Source organism: Amorphotheca resinae (assembly GCF_003019875.1).
Source record: "Amorphotheca resinae ATCC 22711 unplaced genomic scaffold M430scaffold_3, whole genome shotgun sequence".
Taxonomy (NCBI): Eukaryota; Fungi; Ascomycota; class Leotiomycetes; order Helotiales; family Amorphothecaceae; genus Amorphotheca; species Amorphotheca resinae.
In genome coordinates, this window is record NW_020194473.1 from 1,396,750 (window position 1) to 1,410,013 (window position 13,264).

A 13,264-nucleotide genomic window follows, 5' to 3' on the forward strand; every position below is an offset into this window, starting at 1 on the left:
GTCTTAATACTTCACACAAATGCTCCCAGCAACGCAAGGCCCGAAGATCCTAAAGTCATGTGATCAGTGTAAGGCACGGAAAGTCCGATGCATTCGTCAGTGAAACAACTCCCGCCTAGGCATTGAGTCTGCAGCTAATCAATGATAATAGGAGATGATGCACACGATACACAATCACCGTGTCGCAATTGTAAAGTAAGTGGTTGTGTGCAGGGGCTCCGTTGTACTTAGATATAAATACCGAACCCCTGCTGACGGCTCACCAGAACCGCAACGAGCCATGCCATCACAGTTACTTGAAAGCTCGGCGGCCTCGACGTCCCAGGAGCCAACGTATCCCCGATACCAGCTCTTCTTCCCGTGTTGATGCGATCCGAATGTTGTCTCCCATAACAAGATCGCCTGATACAACAGACGGCTTTGGTCCAAGCTTTCTAGCCCCACCAACTCCCACAAATAGTCGAGCCAGCAGGGAAAGGGAGGACACAGAGAACCATGACTTGACTCGAGAGCCATCTACTACTCTAACTGCTCCAGTACAATTACAGCCATCAAACCAATCAAACAGACTACCTAATGCCTATATTGATCGCCTGTTGGCGGATCAAATCTCAGGAGGTTTCAGAGCAGAGGAGCTGCCATTCACCGTACGTCTTTAAATCCAATCTCCCAAGAATTACTTCCGCTTACGTATCTAGGGCTATGATTACTTTGGTATATCTGAATCTATACCCTCTCACAAGGACGGCTAAAGACAAAAAACATAGGAACGAGTTCCAGTATAGCGTACTTCTCAGAGAAACGGATTCGGTCCTTGAATAACTGCCTGGCAAATAACAAACTGGTGAAGCTTTTTGATAACATCGCCAAAGTAATAGATTCTCGAATGAGAGGAATAGATAAGGTACCATCATCAAAGGCAAGCACGGATAGAGTCACCTCATCGGCATTGATTCCTGGTTCTAAAGAGGAACTGTATATCAAAGGTCTTTGTTCAGCTTCTCAATCTGATCAACTGCATATTTACTAATCCTTTTGCAGCATATTTTGAGCATGTCCATCCAATCTATCCCTTTCTAGACCAGGAAGCGTTCCAGACCAGAGCGTCAAGTTTGCAGCACTCCCAGGTCCCGACTGATAAAGCCTGGCCTGCCTTGTATCATGCTGTCTTGGCTCTCGGCTGCCAATACCATGATGGAGGAAGCTTTGAGCCGTGGAGAGGAGAGGCTTGGAGATACTTTGAGGTATCTCTATCTTTGGCTCCGGATCTCCTCATAATAAAACCTTCATTGATGACTGTGCAAGTAAGTTCAGACCTGTCATATTCTTATGGTATAGTCTGAGGCTGACATGTGAATAGGCATTTACGGCAATGGTGAGAACTGTTCATACTACCTTCTTTAGGAATGTAAATCTGACTGTTCAGTTCAGGCTGTGTTCTCCCTAACCATCTCATGTATGCAGATTGAAGCAACGATGGTCTCCGAAGGTGCCAAAATGGCTCAGGCTCTCCGGTTGAATAAAGTCAAGGACGATATAACGTCTGCGCGTACTTTTTGGGTTCTTTATTGGATGGAGAAAACAAGTTGCTTCTATGGCGGAAGAGGATCTGTAAGAGGATCTATGTTTTTATCATTGATAAATATATTGACTCGGTATCTTCAGGTTCTAATGGATTCCGACGTTGGTTGTCCTATTCCCCATCTGCCCGAGACAATTCTCGACGGGTTCAATTGGTTTCTAGCGTTTTGCAGATACGCACGATTACTGTCCAAGATGTACGAATTCCTCTTCACAGTCAACGCAAACGTCAACACACCAGCCTTGTATTGGATAACCATCGATCATCTGAAAGAAGAATTAGAGAGATGGCGTCTATCGATACCACCGCCCTTCCGACCAGGCGATGCCTTCAGAACAAGAGAGCTATCTGGCTCTATGGCCATGTCCATTGCCTTACGACTGCATTTCTCGTATCACAACGCATTACTAGCATTCTCTAGGGTAACTTTCCACGTAGGTGCAGATGAGCCACCTAGTTCAGAGCGGATGCGGGAGAGCAAAACGTGCATGATCAAATCCGCACGCTGCATTCTCGAACTAACCAAGTTTATTGATGTCGAAGCATACACCCCCTTATGGTCAGCAACCGTAGCAGCTATTATGAATCTTTATATGCTAACATTTTACCACAGGATTCTGGCCATAATGCCAATTTCGGCACTGTTCATACTCTTTGAACTTGTTGTTCATAACCCTAACCATCCAGAAACGGATAGTAATCTAGCGCTCCTCGATGTTGCAAGTGGGCATTTCAGCCGTTTAGAATACGAAAGCAATGGCTCACTACCCGGCTCGCTCATCGCTGAGTTCGCACACCTTGCTCGACAGCACGTACGTGATGTCCAAGAACAGCAAAGAGAGAGCAGTACGAGGCGCCGTGTTTCAACAACGGAGCTCTCAAACCAGGAGATGACTCTACCAATCATCCAACAAGGAGCATACCTGCCAGGTACCATGACTGTACGTCCTTACACCTCTACTGATGACAATAGCTTCTGGGCTTGGTATCGATCTTGTTACTAACACGAATCCCTTTTTTGTTCAGGAACACGACCCTCAACAAGGATTATTGCCGGTAGAAAGCGATACACTGTTTTTTCCTATTTTCGATGAGCCCAGGTACCCTAATCAAACTCTACCTTCGGGGATTGATATCATGGATCTCTTTGATTCGACAATGCCCGTTTTCCCCTTCTTTTCTAATGGCGAATAAGAATTCCATATTTCGATGTACAATACCAGTTACTTCGTACAAATAGACATTGATTCCTTAAAAATTGTATTTAGAAGTAGAAACGCGAAACAAGGGTTACGTTTCGGTTCTTGTACTCTGATACAGCAGGGGAGAACGCGAGGACTTCCAAATTCCAATAAACCAAAGTATCTTGACCTGGAAAACGCTAAAGCTTCAGTCTTATCCGTCACTCATCTGTGTGGTTTTGATCATTTGTATTACCTGGATGATACACCAACTGTACATTCCATCAATGGTCATACACTGCTTTTAATAAAGAGGATGCGTCTGGTCCAAGAAACAAGCTTGAGGGGAACCGAAGATGATTTACCTACTAAGTGGAGGTTATTGATCTTTGAAAGGAAATTCAAGTACGAGATATCAACACGGAAACTATCTGAGACAATAAATATCTATAATTATTCTTTATCTCTGAGACTCCATGGCAGAGTAGATCCGTCTCGTGGGCACCAACCGCATATCACGTGCAGACTGCCAAACGAGGAGTCGTTTCGCGCTCGAGGGGCCTTCCATCCTTCACCACGACATCACATCGATCTAGACTTTGCATTGCCTTGCTTTAAGAGAACGCTTAGATCTCAGTTGCACGGCATTCTGATGGCAGCGCCGCCCCATCCTTACTTGGCCGTCTCATCTCTTCTGCTGTTCGTCTGTGTTTCGAGGGTGCGGATCTGAGGCTTCGCACGTTTGATCCTTGATGTCCACGATCACCGAGGATCCGAACCAACTCTTTGCGCCTGGAACCTTCATGGACCCAACACAACAGCGATGCATTTCGTTATCTTCCGCATTGATTAGTATTTAAGAAGTCTTCTATATTGCAAATTGTTCTTCTTTCTGCCATGCCAAAGGTCCAGCGGGTCGTGGTGCTTCGCGGCTCTGGCGGGTCTAGGTGTTCGTTCGATATTTTAGATGCGACAGCTACTTAGTAGTAGTCACTGGACATTAGTACAATGATCTTCCGGCAACAAGTGCGCGAGCTACTCCTCGTGCTCGTGCTCAGGAGAGAAGCTTAAAGCTTAATTGCACATGGTTGCTTTGAGCCGTTTCTGAAGCCGACCCCCCTTGCTTGGCTGGCACCATTTCAGTCGACTAGGATTGAAAAGACGGCATTATAGGAGTTCTCCTGTATCACATTCTATCTACCGCGACTGCGCCTCCCACCACTTGGGAGGCCCCTATTTTTGTCCTGCTACCCACTGAAACTGGGCTGTTTCGTTGATCTAATCGGAAATCTGGGGATCTCGGTCTGTAACCGAACGGGTTTGGGGTTTCCGAACTCATTTGCATATATGATATACGCGGGTACGTCGTCACGATCTTCCTGCTTCTGCTTCGTCTTTCAGTATCGCGGATCTCTTGCTCTCGTTTGTTTCTGGGTGTTTGTGCTTTTGTCTCTTTTTAAAAGTCGTCGCGTTCTTCCACAATCGTTTTCAGCACATTTATTTGCAACTGGTATTTGCAACTGTTCAACCGTCTCTACTATATTATATATTTCCGAGAATACAATCGCAACTATGCACCACATACGGCTTTCTACCTTGGGATGGTTGGTCCTCTCGGCCTTGGCTGAGTCGGCATGGTCAACTCTAACCTCGGATGGTGTATCACTTGCAGCTCGTGGATCGAGCGACTCCTCTTCATACGGAAATTATGGATCGGATTCGTACGGGGACCATGGACTGGGTTCATCGTCGCATAGTAGCTCGGACACAGAGTCGTCATCATATGGTTATGGATCAAGCTCATCCTCATATGGAAGTTCGGGATCGGATTCTTCGTCACATGGCTCGGAATCATCTTACGGAAACTCTGGAAGCTCCTGCGACGGGTCTGGCTCAAGTTATGGTAATTCGGGATACTCTGGCTCCTATGGCGGTTACGGTTCACAACCGGATTGCCAGAGTAGCTCAAAATCAACCTCGGTGACCGAAGAGACGGCCACAAAGACAATCGTGAGCACTGCAAAGGAAACGGAAACTAAAGTTTCAGTCTCAGTCAAAGATTCGACCCAGACGGTTGATATCAATCATACCTTGACCAAGACGTATGAAGTCGACCACACCATAACCAAATCCTACGATATGAACAGAACCGTCACCGTTACGTCTGAATATGACCGGACCATGACCCAGCTTCAGACCTTGACCGTGACATCCGACGTGGACCACACAATGACCCAGGTTCAGACTATGGTCATCGACCAGACGTTGACCCAGCTCCAGACCATGACTGTGGAAGACACCATGACCGTGGACCAGACCATGACTCAGCTGAGTCTCCAAACTCTGACCGTGACGTCCGAGATGGCTCAGACCACCTCCATCCTCCAAACTGTGGAGAGCTTCATCACCGTCACCCAGCAGGATTCTCTCACCCAGTTCGTAAGTAACCATTCACTCCCTCACCCCTAAATCCTTTCCTAACGATTCATGAATGCAGTCTCTCCAGTCAACCAATGCCATCTCCATCGGCTTCAGCACGGAGACTGCCAGTTTCCCCTCGACCACCATCACGGAACAAGCTTTCACCACCCAGACCATAGCAGCTGCCACTACTGCCGCGGCCATAACCACGCCGCCACCCCTCTTCTTCTCGACCTCAACGACAGCCACGCTCGCACAGCAGCAGAACGCCACCTCCTCGGCGCCCCTGATCGCCTTCTCCGGCGCTGCCGTCCCGCACGCAGATCTTAACCCACGCTTTGCCATGTCGGCTGCCGGCGTGCTTGGGTTCTTGGCTTGGTTCCTGTGATTGAGGGGTTTTGTGTGTGCATGTGTGTGTGTGCGCGCGCGCGCCCGTGTGTTTTCGTTCTTGGAAAGGTTTCGTGGAAATGGGATCGTTGATCGATCTATCTAATGTCTGGCTTAGGTAGTTAAAGAAGGGTGGTTAATACGATAGCTAGCCATGTCTGGGAGTAGAGACGCATGAGGTATTTGAGTAGATCATTAATGACTCCCGTCCCATTAGGAGTTTTGCTCTCTTTCGTCTTACTTGAAAGTCAGTATAACCGTGGTGCGTGAGGTTAATTAACATTGTAATTACTGCTCATTATCTACAGTAATTTGTACGGTACGAACTTGCGTACGATATACAGTATACTGCATTCCCCCTCTCCAAGATATTTGGTCGTTTAGGGGTTAACCGTTAAGATTCTATCTCAACTAAGCTCTCTTCTTGTCTTCTCTTTCTGAATCTTATGTTCTTCGCAATCACGTACATATATAGGATTAGTAGAAGTAGATATATGCATGATAAACGCATTCCGAAGATCTATAGGCAGGGAGTAAATAAAGCGGTTTTAAACTGTTAGAGCGGCTGGCTGGTGTGAGATATGCGAGTCGAGGCGAAGAGACCGTCCTGATGTGTATACATGATTCCAGGGATAGGGGGATGGATAAAAGGCGGTCTACCTAGAGAAAGACTCAGAATAGAGTAAAGAGCTAAGCGTAGTAAGGGGTAAAATAAGGTACGGAGGTACCTACCTACATTGCACAAACCCCTTTTACCTTCACTGATAAGCAAGCACGTGTTCTAGAAAGATCCCCCTTTATCCAGATTACCATATCGGGTACAGCGTCCCAAGCCCTCGGGTCCAGCACTCCTGACTCAAAGCTCTTGCTCCCGCTCGGCTTCCTGACTCGCTTCCCATTCCTCCTACATTCCATTTCCAGCCACCATACCGTATCGCGTTAAGCTCTAGACCCATCCCGCATCGAGCATAGTTGCCGACTTGAGACATTGTCTGAGCACGTTTTTTTTCTCTTGGCCCGACTCCACCCGCCGCCGCGGCTCTCTCTCTACCTTACCTTACCTGACGCTCAAGCCTCAAGCATCATCTGCCGACTTGACGACGGAGTTCTTGGCCCGCGGTTTGTTTTACTTTTAGGCGCAAAAATTATAATGATGGAGACGGAGGAGGAGCGGTGATCAGAGGGGACGGCACCCTGGCTAGCGGGAAACGCGGGGGAAGCTGGCTGGCTTTGAATGGGTAGCGGCGGCAGTTCGTAGGTGGGATTTCTTTTTTTATTGTCTGCCGAGGGAACGGCAGTTCGGTTGAGTGGGAGGGACGTTGGATGTTTCGGATTGATTTACACAACAAACACAAGTGCAATCAGTCGATCAATGATGAGGGAAAGAGGGAGGGAATCCGAGGGGAGAGTTGAGATGAGAGCGGAGAAATGGAAAGGGGTAGAACGGAGGCATGGATTGAGACTTGAAGGGAGGGGAGGAGAGAAAGATGGGTGTTTGGTTGGTTTGTGGCCGGGAAAGTGACATACATGCTGGAATGGATGGCACAGGAAGATGGGCGTTGGCTGATGTGAGATGAGAGGCAGATCGTGATACTTCTTCCTCGGGGCTTTTGAAGCTCCCAGCTTCATGTCATGGAAGAACCACGAGAGGCTTCTAAGTGCCTCTTGTACTGCCATCTGGTAAGGTAGGCAAAATCTGGCCACGTGACTACGTTGCCTTGGGTAGAGGAGTAGTGATATTTCTTCTGATAGTAATTCTTCTAATCGTAACTTTCTAATCGTAACCCCCTTCTTCTAAAGTGCGTATATTATCGTGCTTGGCAAAGTATCTGTCTGATAATACCTAGCAACTAAGGCAGCTTACATTGAGAGCGTAACAAACAATACTCTCTTCATTGTTTAAATCTGAGGAATATAACATAATAGAACAGAGTGGTAGAAAATTCATCATCAAAGTGCGAGTATTCATATATTCATTCGTTCATCTTATTGCTACCAAGTCATGTACATATAAGAATTCGTACAAGTATATCCTACCCATCCTTTCGCCATAACCATGGTACAATCCCAATGATAGATAGATAGGTATACATAACACAACACCCGCTAAAAGCACACAAAAGATATCGTTAACTACCGTCCCCAACCCAAGATTTCCCCCCATCTTAAGCATAGATACAATCAAAATCCCTAGCAAACATCTTCTCCAGCGGTTCTCTCATCTCCGCCACTGCGTCTTTCTCCCAAGCCCCGGTCGCCGCGCCCGCAGTCTTGAACCCGATAGCGCCCGCCCCGCCCGGTTCCTGGGCGCGCGCCCGCTCGCCCAGGTACTGGATCCGCTGCAGCACGAGCGCCTGATGGTGTCTCGCGCTCTGCCAGAAGAGGGCCAGCTCGGCGAGCACGGCGCGGACGCCGCCGAAAGACGCAAGTCGGTCGGCCACAGAGGAGAGACGCACCTGAGCGGTGAGGATGTCGACTGCGGAGACCATGGCATAACCGGTGAAGGGGGAGGAGAAGCGGGTGGGAGCTGCGAGGGGCGCGGAGGGGCTCGGGGGCCGGGGGAGCGAGGCGCGCCGGGAGGCGACGGCGTCCATGATTAGGAGGAGGTCTTCGGCGTGTTGGGTGGCAAGGGAGACGTGGTGGGTGAGTTGGGCGGGGGTGAGCATGGAGCGTGGGACATAGCGGTTGAGTTTCATGTAGGCGGTGTGGTAGATGGAGTGCATGCCGATGAAGGTGCCTAGCTTGGCCTTCTCCTCTTCACGCTTCAGGTTCTCGGTAGAGAAGGTGTAGTGTTCTGGGAGGGAGTCTTTCCAATCCCGCAGCCGCTGCGTCGTCTTGTCGTAGAATGCCATGAATGCAGAACTGTTCGCTGGAGCAGTGCGGCTCTGCGATGTGCGGTAGATATTCGCCATAACGTCGCCCCAGATGGAGGTGGCGATGATCAGGTATGCCAGAGAGCCCATCTTCCCGTTGGGACTCGGAGATGGAGAGCCATATGGGTCAAAGAACGGGCTCTGCGTCTCGACCTGGGCGTCAAAACTCTCCGCATCGCAAGGGAGTCGTAAGAAGACGTCTTCAGAGTGCGCCAGGCTGAGATGGCCAGAACAGAAGCCGTGGAATCGGTCCATGAGGTAGCAACACCAGAAAGTCCGTCTCCTGCATTCCGCATATCCATGGCGGTTGAGTCCGTAAGGGAATGTTGTGAGGAAAGCATCATCACTTCTCTCAATCTCCACATTGAGTTTCAATCCGCTGGCGGCTCTCATCGCTCCTCCACAGAAATCCCAGGAATCGTTGGGGTTGTTGCTCGCGAAGTAGTAGACGGCCAGGAGAAGACGAGAATGCACCAACTGGATGCTAAAGTGGCGGTTGTCACAGGCATATCGGGAGATTGCAGCATACCGAATACCAAGCGCTTTGTGTTCTGGCTTCGTGGAGAAGACTGTCCCAAGAGCCAACAACGTGTAGATGATCATCAGATCGTCGAGTGATCTATCACTGGTAGAGAGGACCCACGACCTGAAAGGGCCTTCTGGAAACAAGCCGGCTGCGGGTTCCGGCGAGTACTTGTAGAATAGGGAGAGGAGTTCGCTGACAACAGCGGGATGTGTGCTGTAAGGATTCACCTGCCAATCCTGGAGGAGATTGTTCTCCATTGGACTGGGGCCCAACGCTTCGACCCACGGGGTCGAGGGAGAGCGAGGTTCGCGGGACGGTCGAGGAGAGGCTTCTGATGCAACTGGGGTGAAGTCACCGTAGCTAATCCGTTGACGCTTTGCACGGTGGACTTCGGAGTCTGGTGTTATCTGCCGCAAGATCGGTCGAGGAGAAGCAGACGGGCTATGCTCACGCTTCTCAGGCTTGAATGATTCCCCCTCTGCTCTTGACGACGTAGGCCGTGGGGTGACGTCCTCTGACTCGGCCGGTGGCGTATCTGGAGAGCCTTGGCCACCTCGAGGTCTGAGGTGAAGATTAGCATACAAACCCAAGAACAGGAATAGGAAAAACTAGAGTGGTGACTCTCGTCGTCTGACTGATGAGGCACTTACGCGTTCTTGAACTTGCATACCCTCCCGAACTTCTCACACTGCACACACCGTGGATAGTCCGGATCACATTTGATTTTCTTCTCCCTGCACGTAATGCACGCGATTGCCAGCCTCTTCCTTGGCTTCCCTGCTTTCGTCACGCCCCAGTGAGCATTAACCGCTTCTCCATCGATCACCGTCTTGCAGTGCGTCCCATCGTCGTAGAAATAACACATTCCTTCCCCTGGGACCTCCGCTTGTCGGACAAAGCGTGGCAAGAACTGAGTCCCAGTCCAAATCTTCGGCCCCAGACCATCCTTCGTCGTGGTTGCATCCCCAGACACCGTGCTGGCGGGAGTGGGGGGATAGTTGAGCGTTGCTGGGGCCTGAGAATCTCTAAATGTCGGCCTGGGCTCTGGCTCGGGTCTCTGCAGGGGCGGTGGCTGCGGGATATACTGGTCAGCGTGAGCCCTGAAAGACGAAGATGTGTCTCTCGAGAAGGGCTCTTGACGAGAGGTTTGAGACTGGGGAGACCAGTTGTTTACAGCAGGTGATTGCTGCGTCCTGGTGGTCTTTTGAGGAGTATAGCGTGGTTCATATCGAGGTGATTCTGGTCTCCCCCCGACTTGGGGAGGGAGTGAAGGAGGTTGGAAGCCAGGTCTGTCAACCTGCTCTGGTTTTGAGTACGGATACGGATGAGAGGTAGCTGGCCGTTGGAAAGCGAATGCATCGTACGCCCGATCTGGGCGGGCGGGTGTGGATGGATGTCGAGGGTCGAGTGGAGAGACAGCTGGGAATACAGGGCTCTGTCGGTCTGAGTATGGGGACTGGGTAGGTCCGCCAAACAAGCTGCTCAAAGGCGGTAACTGTTCTCTCTGGGAATTTTGGGTCGTCTCTGGCCGGGTCTGATACATGTCTCCTACTCTTGCAGCGGGGACCTCATTGATCCCTCTCTTGTGGTCAGACGTTATTGAGTGCGGCGGTGACAGGTCCCAATCATTTCTCTGGTACCGGCGCTCTGAGTAAGGACCTGATGAGAGGGCTGAAGACTTGTGGGACTCTGGGGTGGTATATGAATCCTGGGTAGTTCTTCGCTCGTAGACTGAAGGCTGTTGTTCATGGAGGGCCGCGGGGATTGGCCGGGTGTATATCTGGGTCATCTTGCCAACCACAACGGACCCAAGATTGAGTAGCCTACTAAGTGGCCTCTGAGAGCGCTTCCTGGTGAGAGACGGGATAGAATAGATGCAATGTAGCGCTGTGGCACGGGTTCTCTTCTCTATTCGTTGAGAGCCAGCTATTTCAGGAAGAGGGTTGCCCGGGCTTACTTCCAACAATACAGCTAATGGTTATTCTGTTTTCACGGCGGCATTCACAACAGAGTGGCGTCTTGTCTGCCCGAGGGGGTGCGTCCGAGGATAGGGCAGAGGTCTGTCGTATGGATGTGGAATGGAGGTGGGGTTGTCTGATGTTAAGAGGCCTCGTGGATGTAACAACAGCACGAGGGGAGAGCCGACAAGGAGGGTTACTGTACAACAGTGCAGATGATATGAGACGGGACAGATAAGACTGGCCGTTCCCAACAGATGTATGGAGAGGAGGACGAAGTCTGTCGGTACTGGAAGAAGAGAAGGTGTGGCTCATGCGCTGCTGACCAGTGCGGCCAAACCCATTCTTCTGGGAGCGGCAGCTTGCAAGGTCGGGGGGCCTGTCTAGCACTGACGGCGGCAACAAGTCGTTGTAGCGTCAGCGGGCGTCACGACGGCCGGCCCCAAGAGCCCAAGAAGAGCCAAGGAGGTTCTAGCTACGGCCTAGCTGCTGCAGGAAGGTGCTGTCCGCCGGGGCCTGTACCCTCGTACGTACGTTGTAGGACATGCGAGTAGTAGCGTCGGCAAGCAGGGAAGGGGAAGGCTGGGATGGGGAAACGCCAAGTGGAAGAGCGTTCAAGTAGGAGTGTAGGAGACTTCTTGTGAGTAGCGGGAGACGGGCTGGGAAGCGGCCGGGGCGGGGAGGAGGAGAGACAAAGGGAGACTTGGGAAATCCGAAGATCTTGGACGATCTCCTACGACAACTTTCTCGACTAGAGCGAGGAGGGAACTGAAACGACAACAGGGAGGGACCAGGATGCTGGAGTAGCAGAGAGAACTGAACGAGTTACAACAAAGGAGTGATCGCTCGGGATTTGCACATACTCCCCCTGACTTCCTAAGGCAGAACCGCACAGCCTTATCTGACTTCTTACCCTCTTCGGCTATGCCGAAAGAGGGACAACGGCGAGTCGGCAGGCGAGGTGGAGGGGGAGGGGAAGGGGGGAGCAGTAGTGGAGGAGGGCAGGTGGACGCCGGGGCTATCACTCCCTGAAGCTACTGAACGACGAGCGAGACTCGAACTTGTGGGGTAAAAGGAGCGACTATCGAGAGGGACGGATCTTTGCGAAGGGAAAAGGAGGCTTAAACCTGCTTGGGCAGTTCTTCCAACCGTACTACGACGACTTCAGTACTGTTAGACGGCAAGTCGTTGCTAGCCTGACTCTCAAGCTTACAAGTCAGTCAGGGGGTCGAGGGGTTACCGGTGCTGAGGTACACTACTGACAGCCCTCAGGGATGCTCGTTGTTAGGTTATTGTGAGAGGTTGTCTCGGACAGAGCTAGACTATACGGAGCCATCGTCGGTAAGAGAGCTGCCGTGTGGTGAGATTCGTGAGATTCATGAGAAAGTTGCTCGTTAGAGAGAGTATGACGGTACTGTTGGACATACCGTCTCTTACCGTCTTACCGTTTCCCCAGCGGCAGGGAAAAGTGGGCGAGCAAGGGAGGGTGGATCCAGACCCCTACATCCGGACAACGATAGGGAGATAGGATGGGGCAGTACAAGACTGCAAAAGTACCGTACTGTACAATTGTCAATGGTACCGCCGGACGCAGAGACTTAAGGAGCGGTACTTGACTGTACGCACTTTGGCGTACTCTAGTCCTTGTGCCGCGTACGAGACGCTTTGAATAAGAGATTTGCTATTGAATAATTGGCGACGAATCCTTCCATAAGCCGTTCAGTCGCCAACACCAGGACTTGCAAGGCGCCCTTGAACAGCCGCCGATCGATCATGGGGCTCCGACGTAATTCTCCGGCAGCTGATATGGCGCGCTGATTGGCTGAGACATGCATAAGACAGAGGGCCCTTCTCCGGAGTACGTCTAGAATGCGAGCAATGATCCGGCACTATTGACCTATCTTTGGTTCCCTACAGCAAAGCTATGTGTTGGCTGAAAAGGACTGGTACATTTTTAGACGGGGCTTTTAGACCTTTGATTGAGACTTGAGAAGTTGGGAGAGCCTTGGGACCCAGAAACACGATGATGGTGGCTTGCAGTTGGTGAAGACTCGGCAGAAAAGTCAGGATCCATTTTTCCGTTTCTCTTTTCCATGGAGTTCCAAAATGTCTGACATCCTCGATACCGCTTCTCGTCGCTCGTCGGCAACTAGTGTAGCTTGGTCTGCAATCCCCACAGCCCAAGCGTCATCTACCTAGGTGCAGCATGATCCATGATCCATGGCCCATGGCTCAAAACTTTGTTTCTTCCGGAGTCCGTACTGCGATCGTATCGTATGGGTCCCCAGCGTGTCCCGTGATAAGGATTAGCACTCCAGATACCGGATCTGGGAATT

General features: G+C 50.8%; 3 protein-coding genes across 3 annotated transcripts; 2 read left to right on the top strand and 1 right to left on the bottom strand.

Moving 5' to 3' along the window:
- Positions 1-839: 839 nt before the first annotated feature.
- M430DRAFT_135842 (hypothetical protein) lies at positions 840-2,824 on the top strand. Its single transcript, XM_024862424.1, has 7 exons — positions 840-986; positions 1,042-1,304; positions 1,361-1,375; positions 1,432-1,611; positions 1,666-2,141; positions 2,196-2,523; positions 2,609-2,824. Exons 1-7 carry the CDS (start codon positions 887-889, stop codon positions 2,774-2,776), a joined length of 1,530 nt encoding a protein of 509 aa, XP_024723219.1. The 5' UTR covers positions 840-886; the 3' UTR covers positions 2,777-2,824.
- A 1,327-nt stretch (positions 2,825-4,151) lies between these two features.
- On the top strand, positions 4,152-5,572 carry M430DRAFT_273728 (hypothetical protein; the record flags this gene model as incomplete). The annotated part of the gene is made up of 2 exons (XM_024865592.1): positions 4,152-5,202; positions 5,261-5,572. Coding segments are annotated over 2 exons (1,363 nt in total), but the record flags the coding sequence as incomplete, so codon positions are not given.
- A 1,956-nt stretch (positions 5,573-7,528) lies between these two features.
- M430DRAFT_135845 (hypothetical protein) lies at positions 7,529-11,163 on the bottom strand. Its single transcript, XM_024862425.1, has 2 exons — positions 9,621-11,163; positions 7,529-9,531 (listed from the first exon to the last, which is right to left on the bottom strand). The coding sequence occupies exons 1-2, from the start codon at positions 10,757-10,759 to the stop codon at positions 7,737-7,739; spliced, it is 2,934 nt and encodes a 977-aa protein (XP_024723221.1). The 5' UTR covers positions 10,760-11,163; the 3' UTR covers positions 7,529-7,736.
- Between the last annotated feature and the right edge of the window lie 2,101 nt (positions 11,164-13,264).